This window comes from Anopheles nili, chromosome 3, assembly GCF_943737925.1.
Source record: "Anopheles nili chromosome 3, idAnoNiliSN_F5_01, whole genome shotgun sequence".
In the NCBI taxonomy this organism is placed as follows: domain Eukaryota; kingdom Metazoa; phylum Arthropoda; class Insecta; order Diptera; family Culicidae; genus Anopheles; species Anopheles nili.
This window is the reverse complement of record NC_071292.1, coordinates 9,377,010-9,403,440: the sequence shown is the minus strand read 5'-3', so window position 1 is coordinate 9,403,440 and position 26,431 is coordinate 9,377,010. Positions and strand designations below refer to the sequence as shown.

Sequence of the window (26,431 nt, the reverse complement as noted above, 5' to 3'; positions counted from 1 at the left end):
TCACTTCGTGAGGATTTATGTTTACCGCAGGGACAGAAAGGACGAAAAAGCAATCAATTACGGTCGCACGCACTTTGATTCGAAATCTACGCGGCACAGTCCAGTGGCAACAACGATCAGCATCGCGGAACAACTTAGCAGTAGCAGCAGTAACTTAGCCTACTGATTGGAAAGCACGGAAGCACGGAATATCGGCAACCGTGGCAACAGCAGCACCCGGGATGTGGCACGTCAACCTTCAGCATCGACTGCGCTGCGATTGATCCGCGTACGCGATGGTCGCGACCGATGAAAAGGATCCCTCCGCCGTGCCGTGTTTTTTTTCTGTTGTACCCAATCGAACGCAACGCAAACGCGCCGTGGCGACACACACAGAGGAGAAAAAAGGACACGCGCGGGTATTTACGCGCGCACCAACACTACCACCGAGCGCACTTCGTATGTACGATGAGCGCGATGATCGTATCACACACTGTGTACTTCCCGTTCCCGTTCGGCTGGTATTCGCGATGCTGGAGTGGGTGGTTCTTTTTTTTAGCACCGATCCGCGGAACCACTGCGTTTCGTCCTTTTCCGAACCCGAGTGCATGCGAGTACACGCACGCACACACTGCGCTTGATACGGTGACGGCAGGATATACGCGAGTCGCACCGAATCGGCAGGTGTTTTTTTTCGTCGGCCCACTTCCCTACCCACCACGCAGTGCTCTCGTTAACCCGTTGCCAAGGATAACGAGATGGCCGGAGCGGAAACAACTGCACAAACGCGATATACACCGACGGCCGGAGTGTAAACAAATGCGCTACTCATGTGCTCGCGGTCTGTCAAATTCACGCGGTAGGAGCACGCGTGTTCGGGAAATTTTACTTCGAGTATAAATTACGATCCACACAAATTACGGATATTGCACACTAGTAGGAAATAGGGCTAGCCATTAGGTAGGATATTTTGTTACACAGACACCTCACATTTGCTATTTTGTACTTTAATTTTAATACCTCGTCCGCACGCTGTGTTTTGCGGCAAATTTATTCTGGCAACGCAATGGAAACGTCAAAAAGACCTTTTTGCATAGTGGTCAAAAACAGCATTAAAAAAACGATCAGATATTTTTATATGAATGTTTTCCATTAAAAAATCGAATTAGACTGTTTCCAAACGAATTTAGAGAGAAGGTCAAGGCATAATATCAGCAGTTTTATGGATATTATTTTGAGCCTTTTCAATTATTTTGCCGATGTATCGGATGTGTGTGCGCGAACTGTCACAACTATCAGAGTAGCAAACCGTAAACAACTCGAGCAAGAAAGACGTCTAGAAAAGCTTGCAACAGGGTCATTGTATTGCAAAACGAATCATTTACAAGTCGTTTATAGTTGAGATAAAACAGCTAAGGATGGATGACGAAGAGTACGAGCGCTTCGAAATAACGGACTATGATTTGGACAACGAGTTCAATCCAAATCGCGGTCGCCGGCGCCCGACAAAGAACCAGCAGATTTACGGCATTTGGGCGGACGATGATTCCGACAACGACGGCGGAGAGGGCACATCCTCAGGCGGGCGACGCAAAGGACGCATAGCCGGTAAGAAGCCAAAAGATTACACCGCACCCATCGGATTTGTCGCCGGTGGCATACAACAGTCGGGTAAGAAACCGGACCCACTTAAGGAACGAAAAAAGACCGATGATGACGACGACGAGGACGATGAGGAGGCACCTGACCAAAGGGCTCGATTTGGCTCCAAAATTGCCAGCCACGATAGTAACACCTCGTCGGAATCGGAGGATGGAAAACCGCCCGTTCAGGATATGCGTTCGATGGCCGGATTTCGAACGTTCAGCAACGCCTCCACGGCGGCAACGAAGAGCAAAAACATCGGAAACTGGGAGCAACATACACGCGGTATCGGTGCTAAGCTGCTGTTGCAGATGGGCTACCAACCGGGCAAGGGTTTGGGCAAAGAGCTGCAAGGTATTGCAGCCCCAGTTGAGGCGCAAGTGCGCAAAGGCCGTGGCGCCATTGGGGCGTACGGCCCGGAGAAGAAAACGGTCGTGGCGGACACGAAACAAAAACAGAAGCAGGACGATCCCAAAGCTCTCACGACGGGCGCCAAACCCGAAGAGGGTCGGCAGTGGCGCAAAGAGGGAAAACAAGGCAACGCGCGCTATTTTTACAAATCGGTCGAGAACGTTATCGAAAAGGGAAAGGTTTCGACATACGCACCGTTCGACAAGAGCGCCTCTAAGTTGAGTCAGGTGACGGTGATCGATATGACCGGACCGGAAAAACGTGTCCTCAGCGGGTATCACGCGCTCGGCCAGGCAAAGATACTCGACGAGGAGCTGTACGAAGCGGCAGTACCCGGTGGTAAACCTCCGACCAAGGACACAGTTCACTTTGCGCTGCCTGAGTTGATGCACAACCTTAACCTGATGGTGGAATATTGCGAGCAGGACATCATCGCAATCGATAAGCAAAAGTGCGAGGCCAAAGATCGCGAGGAGCAGCTGCTGCACGAAAAGCAAAACCTCATCCGCATCAGCGAGCTGGAAAAGGATTATCTGCACACGCTCGAGGGGGCCCTCGATTTGGTGCGAGCCCTTGTCGATCCTGTCGGTGGGTCGATCGAGCTGGAAGAGTGCGAACGGATTTTCATCCGACTGTGTGCCGATTATCCTACCGAGTACATGGAGTTCGGACTCTCGGATCTGGCGGCGGGTGTCGTTGCTCCGCTCATTGCCACCCGTCTGAAGGAATGGAGCCCGTTCAGCGAACCCACGCGCCATATGGATGTTTTCAAGCGCTGGAAAACAATCCTGGAGGTTTCGGGTGGAGATAATAGTAACACCAGCAACAGCCTGCTTGATCCGTACTCGGCTGTGGTGTGGTCGGGCGTTGTTCCGAGCATACGAGCAGCGGCCAGTGGTTGGAATCCGCGCATACACCAACCAATGATTGCGCTTCTCGACGCGTGGTCCCCATTGCTACCCAATTGGATACTGGACAACGTGCTGGAGCAGATCATACTGACTAAGCTGGCCGCTGCCGTCGCTGGATGGGATCCACTCACCGACACGGTTCCCATCCACAGTTGGATTCACCCGTGGGCTGACCTGCTCGGGCCGAAGATGGAGGAAAGCGTGTATCCTTCGATCCGTGAGAAACTGGCCAAGGCGCTGAAGGCGTGGCATCCTGAGGACCGGTCTGCTCGCGCCATGCTAACACCGTGGAAGGGCGTCTTCGCCGAAGAAGACCTGCAGGTATTCCTCACGAAAAACATCATACCGAAGCTGGAGCTGCGGCTCACCGAAGTGGTGATTAATCCGATGCAGCAGGATTTAGAAATATTCAACCAGGTGTGGGAATGGAATGAGCTTATATCCACGCTGCAGATGGCAAACATGCTCGACAAGTACTTCTTCCCGAAATGGCTGCAGACGCTGGTCATTTGGTTGAACCAAACGCCCAACTTTGACCAGGTGTCGCGATGGTACCAGGGCTGGAAAGCTCAGTTCACGGACGACATCGTACGGCAACCGAACGTGAAGGAGTGTTTCCGCAAAGCGCTCGAGCTGATGCACCGTTCGATCGGAATGGGCGGTGGTGCAGGTATCCGCTCCAACACCCCGCCTGTCGTAGAGCCCATCCCACCGCCTCCGAAGCCTCCCCTACTACTGGACATGTCGATAGACGCTCAACCAACGCTCGAATTCAAGGAGCTCGTGTCGCAGAAATGTGCCGAACGGGGTATCATCTTCGCGCCGATGCCCGGTCGACGGGAAATGGGCAAACAGGTGTACCGCGTTGGAAAGCTGTTCTGTTACATCGATCGGTCCGTGTGCATTGTAAGCCCGGATGGTGGCGTCAGTTGGACACCGATATCTCTATCGGTGCTATTGGAGCGAGCGGTAAGCGGTTAGAGGTAACTGTCGGCGATAGAAAACGCGAATAAAAAACCAATCTGTACGTAAGTATCATCTACTTTATTTGTACTGAGTATTCAACGGTAATTTACTGAGTAATTACTCGCTTGGAGGCAAATGGAATGAAAAAAACTTAAATAACATTAACTTTTACTTATGTTTTTGGGCATTGCGCTTCTTGAGCAACACTTTAAATATGGCCTTCTGCCAGAATTCAAACGATTCTTCCATAATGCGACCTACGTATTCCTTGTCGTAGTCGATCCACACTTTAGTGATGTGTTTCGTCGTTTCAAAATTCAGTGCTGCTACTGCGAGCAGCGCCTTCGTCTTATGGGTCATGTGCATCTGCAACTGTATCTGGCCGAAGTACTTCGGCGAGAGCTTGTTCACGTCCACATATTTCTCGTGCGTATTCGCCGTGTACGGGCACTTGATTTCCAGCACGAATTCGTCGCAAATCCCATCAGGGGAAGCGCCAATCCACGGAAACTCCGGGTCCAGCACCAGGCCTATGTTCCGCAGCCCGGGGTATTCCTTTTGCAGCTCGCTAAACACATGCCCCTCGAGATCGGTGCCTCGTTTCATGGCCATCGAAAATCCTGACGAAATGCCCATTATATTGTTTACTAACGATCCGCTCAGCATGGTGCAACGGGAGGCTTCATGCATGCGCGATGCTGTAATCCGACCTTTGCGCAGCTCATGCCACAGATCTGTATCTGCTTGTTCGATCGTCAGGGCCTGAACGAACTCGCACACTTTCTTGGGCATATGTTTGGTGCAGAACTTGAGGAATTCCTTGGCATTGTCGCCCTTGTACTCCCGAATTAGTCGAAACATGGAGAGCTTTTGGACGGTTTCCAACTGAGTCGGGGATACGGCAACTGGCTGTTTCTGTAGTTTCTTCAGCACGGGCTTGGAGTCGACAAACGAGTTAATTTGAATATTACTTAGCGGTTGCAACACCACGCGGCATTCTCGTGTGATTTTAAATTTCTTCACTATATTTTCTTTCAGCGGCTGGTTTTCTTCCTCATTGGACAAATCACCGCATGTCTGCTGCTTAATTTGCACCCAGTGCAACAATCTCGATTTTGCACTGCATTGAGCTGAAAGAATATCGAAAGCGTTAATAATCACGTTGCTGCTCTCAGATGCGAGAAATTCGAGATTAACCTTTTGCACCATCACATTCGGCGCAGAACATCGAGATTATTCTTGATGGTTGCACCAGGAACTCTACAGCAATGGAGTGTTGTTTTGGTGTAGATTTGCTCTTCTGAACTGTCTGTTGCTTTTCCGTTACTTTAACGGATAGTTTTAGGTTGGCATCCATCTTTTTACGATTGGTAGCCATGGGTAGAACCTGCAAATCAGTTACATCGATGTGCTCAAGCGCAGTGTTTGAAGCTGGTCTGATGTCCATCGAAAAAAGAAAACAAGCCAAAACCCTCGATTAGACGTAGGTCCGCCATCTCAAGTATTAACACGTACTTGCTTGTTCGTCGTAATTTAAGTGTTTGATGGTTTAAGTTATTATCCTGCAGGAATAACTTAACCATCTCCAGATCCAGTTTAGGTAACTGAGCCACTAGCTCCATTTTTGGTAACTAGTACAACGAATCAGACGTAATAACGAACTGCACAGTTGCTGTTGCAGCGAATTCCGTGGATTGATTTACCGCGAAAACGAACTTTATTCCAGGTATGTTTTTGCTGTCAAACTGACAACAATCTTTGGAAATGAGCGCCCACTGTACAACGACCATTTTCGTCGATCTTCGAGCAGTGTTGCCAGTGGATAGTTTTTAAACAATGAATGGTGTTCATAACCAATCCGGATTGATATTTGCAAGGATAGCTCTGTTAAAATGACTAAAAAGTAAGTGCGAATATTGTTGTTTATGTTTCTGCACACTCTGAACATGTTAATGCGACAAATTGTCTGTTTGCACGCGTCGAGCAGCGATGCCTTCCCACAGAAACGAGACACGATGCAGTGGCAAGCTCGAGTAATGTAAATTTCAGTGCAGTGGACGGTCCTTCTATGATGGCTCTCTCGCTCACTCTTACGATAGCGTAAAGCAATCGAGCAAACCGATTTCTAAGATGGCGCCGAAGTAAGCTGCAGCAAAACTGTGCTGGTGCAAAATTCGATCGACGGAGGCTTGCAAGCGCTTCCATCCAGTGGTAAACAATAATAGAACCATACACCGATGTGCCAGTGCTGTAATTTTCCGTGATTTTGTTCCGGTTTCGTGTGCGATCGGTAGCATTTTCATTCTGTGTTTCGTTTGGCGTAAGGCGGTCGGCGAATGCAGAAAGTGGTTGCGAGTCAGCAGCAGCCTTGGAGCACGGGCAGGAAAGAAAATGGCGTCGATAGCAAAGTGTTGAGAAAAAATTTTCACGAGTGTAAAAATTGAAATTTCTTCGCCTGGAAAACGGTGTTTCGGCTGAAAACCATCCGCAATCGAATCGTATCGGTGCCGCGCATTTTTCGACAACATTTCCATATGGTAGAAATAATTTTATCGTATACTGCCGAAGAAAATTCCGTTAAAAAGCGTAATGAGCCAGGTAAAATAGCAATTTTATATTGTTTCGTGTTATATTTAATCAAACCTTTGTTCTCTCTGTGTTTTGAGCTCATTTTACTCCCGGACGCACCGGCTGGGTGTGGCGTACAACTGCTGCAAGTTGGTGATAATGGGCCCCGAAGCACAAGCTTCCCTCTGTACGGCGATTGTGCCGGACTAAAAGTGTCCCCAAATCCGGAACCGGTCACTGTTCCACCCTGGATCGTTGTCCATTCGATAGCCCTGCGTCCGGCACCTTCCGTGATGCCCATTTCGTCGAAATCGAAAGGGGACCCTTTTTCGCAAATTGAGCCTAAACCGTCGTATTTCGGGGGTGAAAACCATCTGCGGAGGCAAATTTTGTCTTCCGGAGTGGTTTCCGCGGATTTTCGGTGACTTTTCCGTGTCCACCGTCGTGCCATGCCACGTGGAACATTCCAGATCACGTGACCAGAGCAGCGGAACGTTGATTTTGGGCTCTTTTGTGTTGGAATTTGGTGAAACACGCTATCCGGTGCTACATTGGCATCAAATAGCTGCCTTTGGATGTGTGGTTTTTCAAAAAATCTTCATTTGGTATTTTTTTAGGATTACGTAATCGTTTTCTTTGTCTCGGGACGGTGGATGCCAACATGCGACCAGAAACAACCAAATGCCGAATCGCCAGCATTTCCACATCCGGATCCACCGGAGCTGTGGACGTGTTTAGCCACTGTTCCATGTGGTTTTTTAGTTATTGATGTTTGCATGATAGAATCTGTGGTATTGCGTCGCAAAACGTGTCAGTGGCTTGTTCAATAATTGCTAAAAGACGAAAAGATCGTGAAGGATTCCATTTTGCATATTTAATGTCGTTTTAACAATTTTCCGAAGCAACCTACCGCTACCGGATGATTATGGATGCGAATACGTGTGCCAAGTCAAACTGTTCCGTATCTGTTGGCGAAAAGTTTTTTGAATAGGTATTTTGCTAACAGGTGTGAAGTTTAAATAGCCGTTGTTATGGAACACAAACAAATGAATTAATTTTGATGATTGTTTTGGAATCATAGACATGTGTAATCGATTGTGGCTCAACGCATGTAGAGTAGATGATCTGAGAAGTTTTACAAAGTTTTATGTATTTTACAGTCACGTACGATTAGACGGCTTTGTTCGTTCCGTTAGATACCTCAGCTAATATCCGTTAGATCCACCGTTCCAGTTAAACCCATTCATCCTGGTACTCTGTTTCAATTTGTCCACAAATGCAATTGCGAAAATAAAGTACTATGTGTCTACAATTGCAATTATTGTATGTTGTTATTGAATCGTATCTAAAATATCAGTACTAGTAACAATAATGTTCCAGATTTTGAGGCAAAATCATACTGATGGTAAATTTTTTTGATTCCTACCTACCAATGCCGTCGTTATTTCCCCGTTCGTTCCAGACAAAAGAGGATAAGAGTGATTCAGAAAATGAATCCAGCAGCGGGAGCAAGAGCGGCTCATCTTCCGAATCGGAGAGTGAATCCGGATCGGGTTCCTCCAGTTCGAGCTCGAGTGACAACGAGCAAACCAATGGTCGAAATGCTTCTAACCGCGACACCAGCGGAACGGCGTCTTCGGCCACCAATAACATCTCCAACAGTAGTGACACAAATCGGAATTCTACAGCCGAAAATGGCCTAGCGGACAGCAAATCCAGCAGTAACCATCACGGCGTGGAAGACGAGGATGAAGATGATGACGATGATGATCAGCAAGATGAGGATGAGGAGGACTCGGATGACCAGGTGTCAGTGAACAAGGATCGGAGAAGCGCTGGCGCGAACCATCACTCTTTGCAGGCGACAAGTCAGGGCAACCGGGCACGATCGGATTCTGAGAATCCGGGTAAAAATGCATCCAATCATCATAACAGCGATTCGGATAACAGTGCCAGCAAACCAAGCAATGTCAGCCGGCATAGCGAGGAAGTGGACGACGACGATGAGGAGGATGATGATGACGAGGACGAGGATGAGGATGACGATACGTCCAAAGCGAGGCAGCGGCTGGGAGCAACTGCCGCATCAGTTCCTGCACCCCTGGAGGACGAAGAGGAGGAAGACGAGGACGATGAGGACGACGAAGAACCACAGCATTCGTCAAAAAGCAGCTACGATGTAATTATCATGCCAAATATGTGTGTTTGGCTGAGTTGCAGTTGCAACGGTGCCTACAATTCGACTGAAAGTAGAGATGGAATGGATTTCATGTTAATAATTTGATTTATTGTGGATTTTCGTTTGCCTGATAGGACGAGGACTACGCTGCCAACAAACTGAGGCGAAAAAGTGCTCGTAAGAAAGCTGTTGCTGCTGCACGGAAGCGTCCCACCGCTCAAACGGGCTCCAAGGCATCAAAAAAGAAGAAAAGGTACGTAAGTATTGTTTGATGTGGTACTTTTTACATCTTGCCATCCGTTTGAGGTATTCGAGCATCAAATATTAGTTATTTTCATTTTTTTTTCGATGGATCCTTTAAGGCGGCTTTATATTTTTATCTAACCCTGTATTAGCTTCGGTCTCTGCTAATATTTCGTACACGAAACGGACCTATTCACGCATTCGAACATTTTTCTTTCATTTTTTTAATGCGTGCGAAGATAACGCGCAGAATCGTACGCGTATGTTCTTGAGCGTTAATTAATGCCCGAGTCTAAATTTATCTGCCACACTCAGATGAACCGATTTTACGCATAGATGATACGTTTGAGCTCAGCAAAATAACTAATCGTTTAAAATATGCGCTTTTCGTTTTTTTGTTTCTTTTGGTCTTTTTTTTGGCTATTCCACCATTCCTTGTTACGCACCAGCTCGAAGAACCGTTGGAAGTCGGACACCTCGGAGAGTGATGCAAGCGACGGTGATTCAGATGACTCTGGTGAAAAGCGCTACCGGCGGAAACCGACCGCTGCCAGCAAAAAGCGGCCCACTCCGGCTGCCGCTGCCTCGGCCGCCAAAGCAAAGGCCAAAAAGAAGAAAGCCAGTAACGCGTACAGCTCGGATGAAGCGAGTAATAGCGACGATGATCGGAAGCGATCGGCGACGAGGAGGAAAAATAACACCGTCAGTTACAAGGAAGAGAGCGGGGACGAACCGACGGACAGCGATGACCTGTTGGAAATGGACCAGGAGGCGGAAGAAGCGGCCGCCGCAGCAGCTGCAGCCGCAGCCGAGGAGGAAAAGGCGGAGACAATCGAGCGAATCCTTGGGCGGCGAAAAGGACGACGGGGAGCGACCGGTGCCGTGACGACGGTCTACGCTATCGAAGAGAATGGTGACCCGAACGAGATTGGAGGGGACGGCGTCGGGCACGAACGGGAGGAACAATTTCTCATCAAGTGGACGGGTTGGTCGTACCTGCATTGCACCTGGGAGTCGGAGGAGACGCTCAAGGAGCAGAAAGTTAAGGGCATGAAGAAGTTAGAAAATTACATCAAACGCGAGCAGTCACTGGAGTACTGGCGTAAGCACCAGGCCGGTCCCGAGGACATCGACTACTACGAGTGCCAACAGGAGCTGCAGCAGGATCTGCTGAAGAGCTACTATTTCGTCGAGCGCATTATCGCGCAGGTGGAAAAGACGGACGAAGGGGGCACGGGATTGGATTACCTGTGCAAGTGGGAATCGCTTCCGTATTCCGATTCGACGTGGGAGGACGCGAGTCTCATCCGGCGCAAGTGGCAAAAGAAGATCGTGGAGTTTCACGAACGCGAGGAATCACGCCGGACCCCATCGAAGCACTGCAAAGCTATCCGGTATCGGCCAAATTTCAAGCACCTTAAAACGCAACCCGAATATTTGGGTGAGGAACGGGGATTGAAGCTACGCGATTACCAAATGGATGGGCTGAACTGGTTGATACTCACGTGGTGCAAGGAGAACTCGGTCATTCTCGCGGACGAGATGGGCTTGGGCAAAACGATCCAGACGATCTGCTTTCTGTACTATCTGTTTAAGTCGCAGCAGTTGTACGGACCGTTTCTGTGCGTGGTGCCGTTGAGTACGATGCCGGCATGGCAACGTGAATTCGCTATCTGGGCGCCTGAGATGAACGTGGTGACGTACCTGGGTGATGTGCAGTCGCGCGAGATCATCCGGCAGTACGAGTGGTGTTACGACAGTGCGAAAACGCTGAAGTTCAACGCCATCCTCACGACGTACGAGATCCTGCTGAAGGACAAGACGTTTCTCGGTTCGATCGCGTGGGCGTCGTTGCTGGTGGACGAAGCGCATCGGCTCAAGAACGACGATTCGCTGCTTTACAAGGCCCTAAAGGAGTTCGATACGAACCACCGATTGCTAATAACGGGCACACCGCTGCAAAACTCGCTCAAAGAGCTGTGGGCGCTGCTGCACTTCATCATGCCGGAACGGTTCGTGTCGTGGGATGACTTTGAGCGCAACTACGGCAACACGACGAACGACAAGTGCTACACGAAGCTGCACAAGGAGCTCGAACCGTACCTGTTGCGGCGCGTGAAGAAGGACGTGGAGAAGAGCCTGCCCTCGAAGGTGGAGCAGATACTGCGGGTGGAGATGACCTCGATACAGCGGCAGTACTACAAATGGATCCTGTCGAAGAACTTCGACGCGCTGCGCAAGGGCATGAAGGGTTCGGCCGGTACGTTCCTCAACATCGTGGTTGAGCTGAAGAAGTGCTGCAACCATGCTGCCCTCACGAATCCCATCGAGTTCGAAACGCAACGAAACAACCAACACGACGTGGTGCAACAGCTGCTGAAAGGCTCGGGGAAGCTTGTGTTGCTGGATAAGCTGCTCTGCCGATTGAAGGAAACCGGCCACCGGGTGCTGATCTTCTCGCAGATGGTGCGCATGTTGGACATTCTGGCGGAGTATTTGCAGAAGCGGCACTTTTCCTTCCAGCGGCTCGATGGTAGCATTAAGGGCGAGTTGCGCAAGCAAGCGCTTGATCACTTCAACGCGGAAGGTTCGACCGACTTTTGCTTCCTGCTGTCGACGAGGGCTGGCGGGTTGGGTATTAATCTCGCCACCGCGGATACCGTCATCATTTTTGACTCGGATTGGAATCCTCAGAACGATTTGCAGGCGCAAGCCCGCGCACATCGAATCGGTCAGAAGAACCAGGTCAACATCTATCGGTTGGTGACGGCACATTCTGTTGAGGAGAACATTGTGGAGCGTGCCAAGCAGAAAATGGTGCTGGACCATCTGGTGATCCAAAGGATGGACACGACGGGACGTACCGTGTTGGACAAGAACGGTGGTAGTAACACGTCTAATCCGTTCACCAAGGATGAGCTGTCGGCGATTTTGAAGTTTGGTGCTGAGGAGCTATTCAAGGAGGAAGACGATGGTGACGAGGAACTGGTGTGTGACATTGACGAGATCCTGCGGCGTGCGGAAACGCGAGACGACGCGCCAAACATGCCCGGGGATGAGCTGCTGTCCGCGTTCAATGTGACCACGTTCGATTTCGACGAGGATAACATGGTTTCCGATCCGAGACCTGTCGGGAAGGGCATGAAAGGTACCGGTGCGGACCAGGACCAGGAAGGGAAGGACTGGGACGAAATCATTCCGAAGTCGTACCGCGAGTTGGTGGAGGCGGAAGAGCGTGAGAGAGAAATCAAGGATCTGTATTTGCCACCGCGGAGGCCAGCGGTGAAACAGAACGACCAGTATGGGGCCAACGATACCGGAAAGGGTGGTAAGGGCAAGAAACGGAAGGCACAAGATGACGAAAGCGATGAGGTGGACTCGGACGCCAGTGATGGTGGTGAGGATGGCAAAACGAAACGATCACGTGGTCGGTATTCAACCAAGGAGAAAATCGGAGGATTCTCGGATGCGGAGCTAAGGCGGCTAATAAAGAGCTACAAGAAGTTCCCAGCCCCACTGAAGCGACTCGAGGCGATAGCATGTGATGCCGAGCTGCAGGAGAAGCCATTATCCGAAGTCCGGAGAGCTGCCCAACTACTGCACGACCGCTGTGTGCAGACGATGCGGGAAATTGCGAAAAAGGTCGAATCCGATGGTGGCAAGCATCTGGCGGCTGTCGTTGGAGGAGATGGTCGGAAAAAAGGCGCTCGGGCCGCATATTCGAGCAAGCTCGGCGGAGCGTCGTTTAATGTGAAAACGCTGATGCAGTGTGTCGAGGAGTTGCAACCGCTGGATGAGGTGATACCGAGCGATGCCAACGAGCGGGCTCGCTGGACATTGAACATCAACACGCGCCCACCCAACTTCGACGTCGATTGGAACGGGGACGACGATTCGAGGCTGCTGCGAGGCATCTACCAGTTCGGTATTGGGTCGTGGGAAGCGATGAAGATGGACCCGTCGCTCGGGCTAGCGGATAAGATCCTGTTCAACGATGCCAGCCGGAAGCCGCAAGGCAAACACCTGCAGTCGCGCGCCGAGTACCTGCTGAAAGTGTTGCGGAAGACGCTCGAGCTGAAGCGTGGTACTTCCAAACCGCGCAAACAGCGCAAACCGAAGGAGCCAAAGCTAACGTCGGTCCCACCGGTCGTTGGGAACAATCCGGCTGGTTACGCGAACACGGTTGCGGGGGATTCATCGATAACGTGCTCCATAGCGGCAACGATAGCTGCGGTGGCGGCAGGAGAAGACGTTGCGCTAGGTGGAAGTGGCCAGCTTGGTGGAGCCGGAATAACGTCTTCCGGCGGTGGCACTATGGGAGGAGGGTTGGCATCGATGACGACGGTGGCGACTGGTTCGACTGAAGAGAAAAAGACTGGTAGCAAGATTAAAAAACTGTCGGAATCGGATAATCACCACAATCACCACAACCATCACGATGAGCACTCGAACGGGTCGAAGCCGGTGGATGAGCACGCCCCACACCACGGTAAGGAGACGGACAAAAAGGACAAGAAAAAATCGAAGAAAGACAAGCAGAAGGACGCAAAGAAGGACAAGAAAAACAAAAACACAGGTCCGATGCACTTCACGGCCAATAACGAACCGTGCGCGTTGAATATCCTGGGCGATCTCGACCCGACCGTGTTCAACGAGTGCAAGGAAAAGATGCGTCCGGTAAAGAAGGCACTCAAGACGCTCGATAATCCGGACGAGACACTGCCGCAGGACGAACAGCTCCGACAAACGCGCGCCTGCCTGCTGAGTATCGGTGATCAGATCAATCTCTGTCTCGCCGAGTACCGTGACCCGGAGAAAGCGAAGGAATGGCGCAGCAACCTGTGGTACTTCGTGTCGAAGTTCACGGAGTTTGACGCGCGCAAGCTGTTCAAGCTGTACAAGCATGCGGTCAAGCGCAGCGAGGGTATCTCCGTGGACGGCGAGGCTGGCAACGGTGGTGGTGGAGTGAACAACACGTCCGGAACCACCGGTGGCTCGCCGTTAAAAGAGTCCAAAGACGGCCGGGGCAAGAAGGCACATGGTGGCAAAAAGGACAACGGACACAGTGAGCCCGTGGGCGGGGATAGTGCCGATGATCGAGAAGACGAAAAGTCAGGCTCGCGGCGTGAGCGAAAGGAAAAGAAGCGACATCATCACCATCATCATCTGCATCATCATGCCGGTGGCATCGGGGGCCCGATTATGAGCGATTCGGCGTTGCAGCAAAGAGAACGATATCAGCAGCAGCAACAGGCGGCCGCAGGAGGTGACAATAGCCACCATGGGCCGGATTCGGGAACGCCCGTCAAGGACGATGGTACGGCGCATTCCAAACGAAGGCTAGAAGAAGGGGAGTACGATGAAAACAGCAAAGAGTACAAAAGACTGCACGGGGATAATCGGTAAGCGTGTGTTGTGGCAAAGGAAACAACGAGCACAATGGATGAATACTGATTGTCTTTCGGTGTGTGGATGTTTTTCTTCTATTAGCAATCATCGTGATCGGGACAAAAAATGGGATGATTACGGCGCCGATCGCGATCGGTTACGCAATGTATCTTCATCTAGAGGCGGTGTGCCGACAACCCCGCAGAGTATGCGTGTTTTTCCGGATCCAAGGGACGATCGAGCAGTCGGTTATCCGGTTGAAGGCGGTGGATGGAGGGATAGGTATGTGAACGAGAATCGTTGACGATTTTCTCAGGTTTTCTGATCGTTTTAAATTACACCCTTCCCAGGTTTAGTGTGGAACACAAGCGCGATCGATACGACGGTTATAGTAACCGACATCCTGCCTCGGGATACCATCGAGAGCGGGAACGTGATCGAGATAGGGATCGGGATCGCGAACGAGATCGTGATCGGGATCGTGAGCGAGATCGAGAACGGGATCGGGATCGTTCCGATCGTGCATACAAGGATAAGCGAAGGTAATAAACGGATGAATCTCGCCATATCACGCAAACGACCACGGTCTAACACACATGTTTACGGTTTTCTGAACCTTTGCTTTTTAGGTATCCTCCCTCCGGTTCGGGAAGTTATGCTGGAGCCCACGGATACGGCATGTCACCGTCGGCGGGCTATTATCCTCCCGGCGATAGTCCGTATCGATATCCGATGGGTGGCGGAGGCTATCCTCCTTCTTCGAGACCTCCCGGTGGTGGGCCACCCGTTCCTTTGGTACCCACCGGAAGTGCTGTCGTTGGTAGTAGCGCCGCCTCTGTGGGTGGTGGTGGTGTTTCGACACCGGCGGATTATCTAGACTACCGGCGCACGGACTACGAGCGAAGGCCCCCACCAGCGGCAAACAATTGAAACTTAAGATGCGGTTTAATTCCATTTGAAAAACGGATGGACTACACTCAGGTGCTGTCTCACGCTGGCCGGGAAAGACAGACGTGTACATACATATAGGTAGATGAGAATGAGAGGTGGGAGAGGTGCAAGAAGCAAGTGGTGTTGTGTAACATACTGTGCAAAATCGTGTATATTTTGATCGAACTGAATGAAGGGAAAGAGAGATAGGGAGATCAGGAGTAAGCCATCGATTCTGGAAGATGACGTAGAGTTGTATAGTAGCCGGGGTACGAAAGATGAAATTAAGATTACTTTAAGAATTCACAAGCTAGTTTAAGTGTAGTTAAATTGGGCTAGATTTATGGAAGTGCATTCACCTCGGTTAGGACGACAAGTGCTAGGAAAATAGCGAACGGATGTGTGTCTGTGTGTGTGCGCGTGTTTGCGTTATTGTAAGTAGCCTGAATTACTAGCAAGATTATGCTCATGATCGCAGCAGCACCCACTGATTTTAGTTTAAGACCTTAAAACCTTACCAACAGGCGACATCTCAGTTTGCAATCGCCTCGGTTCCGAACTCGCCACCACTCGCCTACCGCACATTCGTTACGCAGTAAGTTCTTTTATTTATTTCATCATTAGATCGCTAAAGCAATAGAATCTATTAGTATCATTTTATACGCCTTGAAAATAACACAAGCAGCAATGAAAACAAAGATGGAAATCGCATAATTTTATCCAAAAAAATCAATGTCACCTTTTTGGTCGTTTCCTTCTGTTCTAACGGCATTACGTAACACACATATCGTGAGTAACATGGTCCTGCAAGTCAGGCAACAGAGCGAAGGAACGCCCTTCGAACGACGTATTCGCTACAATCGCTTCCATTACTGTCTGGTACTGTTGGAAAGACGGAGGCTTGAACGGTTGCTCAAATTGATTCCCGTTCACCGGACCAAATGCCAGAGTGTTGGCCGAGAGACGTGTAATTGACCTAGATGATTTACCATGGCAGCGTGTAAGCCTATCTTAGGAATACGTTTGTGATAAAAAAAATCATGCAGGAGGACAGAGTTTGGTTACAGGCGTTCAAGCGTTTTTTCCCATTTATTTACGATATGCGCGAGCATCCACATCCGCACATTTTAGTTTTTAGCCGTTTAGACAGAAAAAAGGACGTGAAACTCGTACGACACGAACCGATTGTGATTTTATGCTCTAAGTTTTATAGGTAGTGCCGAAACTGAATTAATTGGATGGAGCAGGAGTGTAGTGGAACGTTCACGCTGCCCCAGCCTGGTAGAAGCAATCTTTTTAAAACCCCACTCGCAGCAAGGAAACGGCATAAAGGGTAGCAAGGGGACTTGAAATCAGGGCGTGTCAGGCAGACTCGATTGTGGAAAAGATGCAGCAGACAACAGTTATACGTATTTAGTAATAGTGCTACTACTAGCACGGGCCAACGCAGGGGGCATTCAGGAAAGCAGCAACGGGATAGCAATAGACACAGTAGAATAATGTGTACAGTCTAAAAAACAGTATATATACACACATTTACCAGAAAAGAGTCGCCAGTTGTGCTTAAACAACTGGAACAGAACGATTATAGTAACTATGGAATAAAACAAGAAAACCATTCTTCAACAACGTATAACGCTGCCGACGAGTTTTTTAGTATGTTATATCAATATCAAATATAAAAAATACGACCGTAAAGAGAAAATTTATTTGAATGTAAGAAAATATGGCAAATAAAATACATTTGTGGAAATGTTTATTACGGATCGCGTGTCGCGATGGGTAATGTTTTGGGTTTTCATAGCTAGTGTTTGCACTGCGTGCAGAAACATTTGTTTTATTACGCCAGCTGTCAACGCATCTGACCACATGACATTTCCAGTGTGCGCCTGTGAAGCTATTTGACAGCGGTTCGCGCGGTGCTTTGAGTGGGCTGTAGCAGAAAAAGAGGAAGGCGAAAAATTCGACCGAGAAAGTGCAAGGAAAACGAGTGCTGGAGTGAATTTAAGTTAGTGAATTTATCGCACGGTGCAACGGAATCACCCGCGATAGCGTAAGATAGCGTCGTCTCGTGACGTTCGCCAAAGGTTATGCACAAACGAAGGTGCGAAGCCCACACGGAGCGTAGAGTGCAGTGGTGAGCAGCATCGCAAGGGAAGAAACAAGAAGCGATTGCCGTGCGAAAAGATGTGGGAAGAAAAGGTGCAGTTCGTTCTTATCAGCCAATTTCGGAGGCGATTATTGTGTAATACGTGAGGATATCGGCAGTTCGTTCGGGTCTGCATTGTGTATGCGCGTTTTGTGCCGTGTGCGTGAAGTAGTGCCAATAGAAGGCGCCCCATCTTTCTGCTGGAGGCGAAGCTGTAGTTCGTACAACTGGAAGTTTAAATTCCAACCAGCCAACATCCCTTTCTTATTCTTTGCGCTGTTGGAGTCATGTGCGTGCATTTTCTTTGTGATTTTCCTTTGTGCAATAGCTAAACCTTATCGTCATCGTCGTCGTACGGAATCGCAAAAAAAATTACAGATTTCCAACGATAAGGTAAGTGCTTTCTGCGTATGATATATGTAATGTTTCCGGCTAGAACGTGCTGAAACTCATTAGCAAATGAATTGGGTTGGCCCTGAACGTGTGTAGCTCGAGGTGGTAGTGACGGTTCTAGAAATAACATGACGACCTAATTCTCGGCGCGCTGGTAGGGCTGGAAATGGGTTCAAGTGCGTCGTTGCTAATGTAATGTCAACGAAATGAAATTAGAGTGGTACGGCTCATTACCCTACGGCGACTAGCGGTGGGTAATGTTTTCAACATGATGCGAAAGCATTCATTGCAGCTGCAACTGGCGACATCCATTACAAGAAATGTCGTTCCAACAGTCAGCTCGATCCTTGCAGTGCAAGGAGTTGAAAAACAACAAACACCTCGATTTTCATTGAACTGTCAAATTTTGCATGGAAGAATCGTCTGGAAATACCTGTTGGATCCAAGGATCCTTAGGGCACACGCTCTGTGACGATGATTACAAATTCCTACTAATTTTACTATGTTTATGTTCATCCATACTTACCATTCACTATGTAGTCACAATGATTTTGTACGCCATACAATTCATTTTTTGTAGCCTTTACTGTAGAAGCTAATTTGGCGCTGCTTTGAACGCATATGCAAAATATGTAGTTTCTGAATTGAAATCAAACATTCAGAAACATACTGATTTCAATCTTCTATTTCATGATTTATTCCCCACCAAATTAGTATGATTCAGGGAGTATTTTGCAAATAATTGAATGAATGAATTGTAAAGGTTAGCTTTGTTGAATATACTTTTCTTGCAACTTCAATATTCCTACCCCTCTCGAATGTGGTGCTGACAGATGCAAGCAAACTCATCTAGATGAGTTGTTTGTTTCTATTGCTGTTTCGTTCTAACATTTGAATCTACTGCTGTCGCATGTACTCCTTCAGCTTATGCAGCTAAAGTGACTGGCAAATGTTTTATTCGCTTTTTGTTTTTATTTTCGCAGCACTTTGGGCTTAGTAACTGGTCAAGAACTGAACAAGGATGTATTTAACCAAATTTAACCGGTTGGTTGTAGAAGAAAAACTCATAGCCATAAGCGTTGATAGCGTATGTTTGACCACCAAATGCGCTGGTTTCTCTTACCTGTAATTTCTACCAGCCTTGGATAACATCGAAATCGATTTGTTGTCTAAATAGGATTCAAAACTTAGTTTGTCGATCATTGTGAAATGGAATATTGATTGTTTTATGCACTATTGCAAATATTTGTCCTGTTGTTGTGTGATTCTTGAAAGAATATTTATTGTCTTTATCAATTTTTATCTGCAACATGTGTCATTAAAATTTTACATCATATTTTCTTACTGTCAAGTAATGCATTTATATGTGTCTTGCATCTTCATTTGCTCCGTTTCAATGCCTCAAAGAAGTCCTGGTTGGCCAATGCACGTTCTCTATGACAGATGGAGCAAGACTTTGACATTATCAAAAGCATATTCATTATTTCGTGTGCATCGGGTTATTTTTATATCTGAGGCACTCATACCGTAACTTTATTTGTCTATTAAATTAACAACTATGTTTGATGATAAGTTAATATTGTTACCGTCTAAATTATCGCCTGAAGCAAACGTGGGAGCGTTTGTGACAAATGGCAATCGTGCTTAGCCCACTGTCAAAACTCGTTTCAATATGGCCGCCCGGGTGGACCGAACTATTTCATCTACGAAACTCATCAGCAGCTCCCATGCGGCCAGACAAGCGCACGCTCCGTCATTCGAATTTGAACCTCCGTGCAGTCGAGAACGGAGCGAGCTGTCTGGCAACGTGGCTGGTCGTGCAAGAGCAAAGTGAGCAGCGTGAGAGCGAGAGTGAGAGAGAGAGAGCGAGTGTGTGTGTGAGTGCGTGGCGGAGAGAAGCGGACTGAACGCGAGAGAAAGAGATCGTTACATTTGCCATCCTGAGAGCGTGCGAGAGAAGCACAGCGAGTGTTAAAATCGTCCGGATTCGAAAGTTGAACGCGCTCTCGTCCAACCACTTACCCTCGCCTGGTAACAGAGCTACAGCTAGTCCAGAGGACAACGTGCCCATTTTTATTGTGTGCGCACACGAACGAGGTTAACACGGTTGCCGAATCGAAAACTGCACCTAGCGGAACCGTGAACCCTTGGAACAAAACGCTGTATTGCCCGAGGAGTCGCATATCCTTTTTGTGAGCAGCGTTTCCTTACGAACAAAACGCGTCAGCAGCAGCAGCAGGAGCCCCTGGTGCACAAACACATACGCACAACGGCTGGCAAACAACGGCCGCCTGTGAAGAAGAAAAGAAAAACCACACCACCCCATTCGCTGCTACGTGGTGTGCTGTAGTCTGGCAATCGCGCGTTGCGAAAACAGTTTTTCTCTTCCAACGAACGTCGACGACGTGCTACACAACTGGTTTTGCTTTGTGTGCAAACCTCCTACCAACCGAGCACGTTCGTTCCTTCGTTCGTTTGTTCTTCTGCTTGTGATTGTCGTTGGTGATCCCCGTTCTGCTACTTTGCCGCGAAACAAAGCAACCGAGTTCCAAAAGCCCTTGTGATTTTCCTAAGCAAATTGTGTTAAGTTGCAAACCGGCCATCGCCTCTCGCACATCAGCGAGGAGATCCGTTTCTCGCACACAAATACACGACGGCCATTCGCAAACGTTTCGTGGCGATTATTTGCGAATTTTTCGTCTGTTTCTTGGAATTTTCCACTATTTACCACGAAGCCATTAAGCACCCCTGGTGTACGCGCGTGTGCCTCTGTGTGTGTATGTGAGTGCGTGTGTGTGGTGCTGTAATAGCTTTTTCGCAAGAGCGCACCCCCCTAAGCTCGTTACAACGCGCTTCCGTGTCTCTATCTCGCCTCCTCACATTCACATACATCCGTTGGGTGGGAGATTTTGGCGAGTTCCGTCGATAAAAAGGAAACGCGGCCGCACCGAGACGCGAGAAAATTGCTGCTGCACGAAAAGGAAGCCCAGGCTCTAGGCTAGCTGACTGGCGACCATCTTTGTAGCGCGTCCGCAAGCTGGTGTGCGTACACGCGTATGCGTATGCTGGACGAGAGAGCGAATCGCAAAACCAACCCCGCCGTCGTCATAATCGTGGAAAAAGGGAGAAGTGCGTGCGCGTCCGCTAGCAGCCGTGTGTGCGTGTGGTGCGCGTGTGATTTTTGAGTGTTTGTGCGCCTTGGCGTGAAGAAAACCAGGAAGCCGAGTCGCCGTCGTCGTCAACGAGAAGGGATTTTTTTCCTCCTTGGCCTGCTGCGATCGAGAACCAACAATTGCCCTCGCGGTGGTGTACGACGGTATCGTTTTATTTGTGACACCACGCACACTACGACCCACTTGGAAACACGCAACCGTGCCCGCGCGCGCTGTGCCTGTGAAACGAAAACATCTGCCAGTGTGTATAATCGTGTGTGCGCGCACACACGACGGCGTATTACGACGTTGTTGCGTTCGCTTCAGGCTCTCGAGGTGTGTTTTCTTCTGCCCGTTTCCGTTGCGAGATTTCTGTGTTGGCCCGCTTTTGGTTCCACCGATAGCGAGCGATTTTTGCGACGAGCCACGCAATAATTTGCGCTTCTTCTTCGACGTTGTTGTCGTCGTCGTTGCCGTTTTCGTGGATGAATCGCGTGCGTACGTGCGTCAACAGCAGTAGCAGTAGCAGCCGCGGTGTCGTGTCGTGTTAATTGCCGCATCCGAACCGCGCAAGGCCAACACAAAGTCGCGCGTGAGCGAAAGAGAGAGAGAGCGCGAACCGCTGCGTCTGCGAGCTACGTGTGTGTTCCGCGGTTGTAACGTGTCGGGACAGGTTTTGAATGTACGCGCCACGGTCGTCAGCAGCAGCAGCGAACACGAAGGTGCTTACGACCAGCAACGTCACAAAACGCGTCTCCAAACTGATCGAAAACGACGCCAGCAGCCGCAACAGCAGCAGCAGCAGTAGTATCAGCACCACCACCAGCAGCAGCAGCAACACCAACCAACACCACCGCCACCAGTGACATCCGTGTCCTCTTCCACCTCCTCCCCTCGCCATCCACCCGGTACGACCATGAGAATAGAGGTTAATTCGGCGGCGGACTTCCTGATGAATCTGCTGCGGGTGCGCAAAGCGAACCAGCTGTCGGAGAGCCAGCTGCAGCACTTCAAGGGTTCGCTCGAGCAGATCCTGACGCGTCACTTCCAGTGCCACTGGTATCCGGACGTCCCGACGAAGGGTTCTGGGTTCCGGTGCTTGCGTATCAACGGCAAGATGGATCCGATCATCGAGAAGGCGGGCCATGCGGTCGGATTGAATACGGTTGTGTTGCGGAAGTTGCTCCCACTCGAGCTGACGATTTGGATCGATCCGGATGAGGTGTCGTACAGGATCGGTGAAAATGGGACGATCTGTGTGCTGTACGATACGGCCCAAAGCCGTGCCAGCCCATCGTCGGATCTTGATTCAACGGGCAGCAGCACCGGTTTGGCGTGTGATGAGTTCATCATGGAGCGTGTTGGTCGATTGGATCTGTCCGTTTCGTCGGTGGACAGTGGCAACGGGAGTGCGGGCACCATGATGGCCGACTACCTTGAGCACAATGGTAGCAACAACAACAACAACAATGCCACGAGTGGCAACGGCAAGCCGCCAGGAGGTCACCAGGGCCAGCAACAGCAGCAGCAGCAGCACCATAACAACAAGTACAATCACAACCAATCGAACAACCACCATCATCATCATTACGCTAAGCAGCGTCACAGCAACAGCATGAGTTCGTCCTCGAGCGGACAAACCAGTCCCCCGTTGAGCCCACCGTACGGTGCCGCCACCGGTTTCCTGAACCACCAGCAGCAGCAGCAGCAATCGGCGCAAAATCTCGCCAGATACCAGCTGCAGCAACACCAGCAGCAGCAGCAGCCTCAGCAGCACAGCAACAACTTTTACCCAGCGGCCGGTGGCATTCATCAACCGCAGCAGTACTTCCCGTGGGAGAACCAGTTCGTTAACAACAAAGTGCGCACTCAATGCTAAGAAGGGGTTGGCGTGACTTTTGCTACCCAACCACCCACCCAGCAAGGTGGGCGAGAGGGGAGAGGGAGGAGGTGGAGGTGAAGGCGTCATCTCATCGGAGTGTATCTACTTTTACACTACTTTCTTACGAACACACCCCGAGCAGCGCGTGAGAAGACGATCGAAGCAACGGTTGAAGAGGGGAGGTCCTTTGATCCTTCGCTCAGCTTAGCGCCATTGTGTTGTGTTGGTGGCAGCTACAAGATCTAACAAAAAAGAAAAGGCAGAATTAATCGCGCAAGGTGGAAGCGAAGAGAAGAGAAGTGTGTGATGAACCGAATGGAAGAAGCAAACGTGAGCGTGTGTGTGATCCTGCATCCGGAAAAGACGAAAAACCGGAAGTAGTGAGTGCGTGATCCGCGGTATGTGCGTCGTAATTTCCCCGTGTGCCACGAGTGTGTGTCTCTCTCGGTGTGTACGTGTACGTGTGTTGCGTACAAGTAAATAAAAAAAATGAGGTTCCACGGAAAAATCGGGGCGAAGAAAGCGCGCACGTGCGAGTTGTGTTGTACGCGTTTTTTTTTTCTTTCATTTATTCGGTTCCATATGTGGCGAAGAGGGCACAAAATTCCACCATACGCGCGGGAAGGCGTGAAGAAGAGCCACAACACACACACGCGCACGCGTGGGGGGTGGGAAAACTCCCCCAGAAACACATCTTCTTCTAATCATCTTTCGATCTTCAAGAGCCGAGAGCCTTTTGCCATTCATTTCGAAGGTGTGAGTGTGTGTGCGGCTCCTGTATGTGTGAGTGTATGTGATCGCGGAAAGGATACAGGAAGCGGCGGCGGCGGCGGCGGCAGCGTTAAATAGAGCAGAGTTCCTACATGATAATTTGTATTTAAGGCCGAGATACGAGAAGGAGAACGATGAGATGTGATGCTTGAACGCGGTACCTAATCGAATAGTATAACAACATCAAACCCACAACACGACGAAAGAGTGCAAATCCTTAGGCTATATTGTGTGTTGTTAAGCGAGAAGAGAGGAGGAGGACGAGGTCGAATGGGTGGGTGGGTGGGATGTGAACCGACCTCCCATTTCAACCCCCCCAAAACCATCTCATGGAGGGGTAGTTGCTGCCGCCGAATGGAGGTGAAAGAAGCCGACGAGAAACTCAGGAGGAGGAGGAGAAGGACACAAGGACCCACGCACGCCAAACTACAACAACACCGCGCGACCGGTGATAATGACGTGTACATACACGCGTGTCCCGGGCTACCCACAGGAGGAGGAGGAGGACGCAGAAGACGCGGCAGATGATGTGGGGAGGATAATACCTTGGCGATTAATATGCTCCCTTTTTAGTTATGTCCTTTGGCGAGGGCAAAAGCACCACTACATACAACCAAGGAAAGCAGTGAGCGAGTGGAGCGAGGGTGAAGATAGACGAAAGGGGGCGGGCAGGGGCGAGTGGTGGCAGATAGTTTGTAAATGATGATGATGATGATGGCGCCCAACCCCTACCACCGACGCCCTAGTGGGTGGGGGTGGCGCGACGCATTTCAATTGTGATCAATATTAATTTCAACACAAATGTCTTTATAATACCAGTAGTAACGAAACAAGAAGCATATAAGAAAAAGAAAAAAAAAACAACGCAGCAAGAACTTGTAAACGTGAGAGAGAGAGAAACAATTGTAAAGTCAAACGGTTTAGTTTGCGTTATTATTTTTTTTTTGCAACACAGCGCTTGCAAATTTGCAAACAAACAACAAGAAAGCATTGCGATATATGAAGGGAAAAACGCCAGGCGCAGATGAAGGAAAACGTTTTGTTGACACGAAACGAAGGATAACACGGAAGGCGTGTGTGTGTGTGCGCGACGAAACGACAAGATACGGCTATGCGTAAGGGGAAGAGGAGAAGAGAGAATCGAAGAACGGAGAAGATGAAGGAGAATGATACGATACGGAACCGTAAATCCAATGCGTGTGTGATTCGCTCGTGACTGCATGAAAGCTAGCATAGTAAGCAATTGAAAATAAGGAAAAGTCATGTAGTATGTGCGCGCGCGTGTGTGTGTGCGTGTGCGCACGTGTATGCGTTGGAATTAAGAGAGACAGTGTGTGCAAAAGAGAAAGAGAGAGAGAGAAGGTGAGGGAAATGTATGAAAAACAAGATTATAACAGCAAGGAAAGGCTTGAAATAGTGCACATACATAGCCTTTCTTCAAACACACGCACGCACACGCACACATACACTCAACCCACCCCACGGAAATCCACCCACTCGTCCGCGACGTGTGGGCGGGTGTAAGGACGCGTGGTTGTGGGGCTCGCGAAAGCCAGGAGAGAAAGAGAGAGAGAGAGAGGGGAGTGTGTGGCGCGCAGAGTAAATAGTTTGTAAAAATCGATACTACTTTTTTTGAGATACTTTATTTGCTGCGAAGATGCGTACTTTTTTTTTGTTTTACATTTCACAAACACAAGAAACCAATCGAACCAACCGCACGTCCCCGCGTCCGCGGATGTGGCCATGTGAGCGAAAGAGGGCAGTACGGGGGAGGGAAGAGGTGGGTGGGTAGGTGTGTGTGTCCCTCCCCCTTACGCCGTCTTTGCCACCCCTTTTCCAAACGATTTGTTTAGTTTGAAGAAAAAAGATGCCAGATTTCTGTCAAACCTCCCTCCCTTGGTAGCACATTTTTCATTTAGCCACCTTTTTTTGTCCTGTTCGATGCCTCGGCGCCCTCCATTTGGTGGGTTTGGGTTAGGGGTGGTGGGTGGGTCACAGTGTTGGCCAACGCTTCCTCAAAGCCCGCACGGCAAGAAGGATTCATCGCAGGATCGAGATCACCTTTCCAAGATCGAGAAGTTTCCAAGCCACGTGAACGCAGAGCAGCTCTAGCAGGAGATGACGGTTCTAGAACCGTCGAGAAAAAGGGGTGGTGGAAATAGAAAGTGTGATGCGAGGGACGTGAGGCAGGGGGAGGGGGGGGGGGGGGAGGTGAGACGACGTCGTGATAGCGTGATAGTACGGCACGGGTGGGGAAAACGGGCCGAGATTTATGTGACATGATCATGATGATGATGATGATGATGATGATGATGATGGTGATAGCGAGTAAGCGAGAGCGAGTGAATCAGGTTAGATTTTTAGGTCCCATTTTCTTCTTCTCCCGTTGCCGCCGTCGCCACCACCACCACCACCATCGGGGTTTCGCCCCCATCCCGCTCTCCCTCCCTCCATATTGCGGTGCTTTGTCCCCGATAAAGCGCTCGTTTTCCCCATTTTCGAGGGAACTGGAGAAAGCCTGGCCAAGAAAGGCAAGGAGAAGCATGGCGGGGGGAGCAAGAGCATTGGGACGGCGGCGAACGAGAGAAGAAGAGGGAAACTGGAGCGAGAGTCACAGATCTAGAGTAAGGCAGGAGTGGTGGGCGAAAGAAGGGAGACAAAGAGCGAAAGAGGTTATAGTGGGAGAAGCGAGAGAGGAAGGAAGAAAATCGTTTGTAAAATCCTTATATATATATACACACACATACTATATTTGCTTATAATTATTTTGCTGTAACAATTTTCGAATCAAAGAGAAAAGAGAATAACATCTACACTTGCATAAAAAACTTTAAAATCAGGCTTCTTTTTTTATTTCGTTTTTGT

General features: G+C 49.5%; 4 protein-coding genes across 4 annotated transcripts; 3 read left to right on the top strand and 1 right to left on the bottom strand.

Annotated features, from left to right (window-relative positions):
* The first annotated feature begins 1,385 nt into the window (after positions 1–1,385).
* LOC128723468 (septin-interacting protein 1) lies at positions 1,386–3,926 on the top strand. The gene has a single exon (XM_053817213.1). The coding sequence runs from the start codon at positions 1,398–1,400 to the stop codon at positions 3,924–3,926; it is 2,529 nt and encodes an 842-aa protein (XP_053673188.1). The 5' UTR covers positions 1,386–1,397.
* Positions 3,927–4,079: 153 nt separating this feature from the next.
* Positions 4,080–5,533, bottom strand: LOC128722602 (uncharacterized). The gene is made up of 3 exons (XM_053816275.1): positions 5,427–5,533; positions 5,109–5,347; positions 4,080–5,041 (listed from the first exon to the last, which is right to left on the bottom strand). Exons 1-3 carry the CDS (start codon positions 5,531–5,533, stop codon positions 4,080–4,082), a joined length of 1,308 nt encoding a protein of 435 aa, XP_053672250.1.
* Positions 5,534–6,500: 967 nt separating this feature from the next.
* Positions 6,501–15,334, top strand: LOC128722598 (chromodomain-helicase-DNA-binding protein 1). Its single transcript, XM_053816272.1, has 7 exons — positions 6,501–6,509; positions 7,942–8,658; positions 8,793–8,911; positions 9,351–14,303; positions 14,392–14,571; positions 14,640–14,831; positions 14,919–15,334. The coding sequence occupies exons 1-7, from the start codon at positions 6,501–6,503 to the stop codon at positions 15,217–15,219; spliced, it is 6,471 nt and encodes a 2,156-aa protein (XP_053672247.1). The 3' UTR covers positions 15,220–15,334.
* Positions 15,335–21,829: 6,495 nt separating this feature from the next.
* LOC128726127 (protein Tob1) lies at positions 21,830–22,792 on the top strand. The gene has a single exon (XM_053819917.1). The coding sequence runs from the start codon at positions 21,830–21,832 to the stop codon at positions 22,790–22,792; it is 963 nt and encodes a 320-aa protein (XP_053675892.1).
* Positions 22,793–26,431: the final 3,639 nt, after the last annotated feature.

Excerpts from the sequence above, each read along its gene's own strand:
- LOC128726127 (XM_053819917.1), top strand. The coding sequence starts at position 21,830 with ATGAGAATAGAGGTTAATTCGGCGGCGGACTTCCTGATGAATCTGCTG.
- LOC128722598 (XM_053816272.1), top strand. Across the intron at positions 14,304-14,391 it reads AGACTGCACGGGGATAATCG|CAATCATCGTGATCGGGACA; the intron begins GTAAGCGTGTGT and ends TTCTTCTATTAG. Across the intron at positions 14,832-14,918 it reads GCATACAAGGATAAGCGAAG|GTATCCTCCCTCCGGTTCGG; the intron begins GTAATAAACGGA and ends TTTGCTTTTTAG.
- LOC128723468 (XM_053817213.1), top strand. The coding sequence starts at position 1,398 with ATGGATGACGAAGAGTACGAGCGCTTCGAAATAACGGACTATGATTTG.
- LOC128722602 (XM_053816275.1), bottom strand. The coding sequence starts at position 5,533 with ATGGAGCTAGTGGCTCAGTTACCTAAACTGGATCTGGAGATGGTTAAG. Across the intron at positions 5,348-5,426 it reads AAATTACGACGAACAAGCAA|ACCAGCTTCAAACACTGCGC; the intron begins GTACGTGTTAAT and ends GATGGACATCAG. Across the intron at positions 5,042-5,108 it reads CGAATGTGATGGTGCAAAAG|CTCAATGCAGTGCAAAATCG; the intron begins GTTAATCTCGAA and ends ATATTCTTTCAG.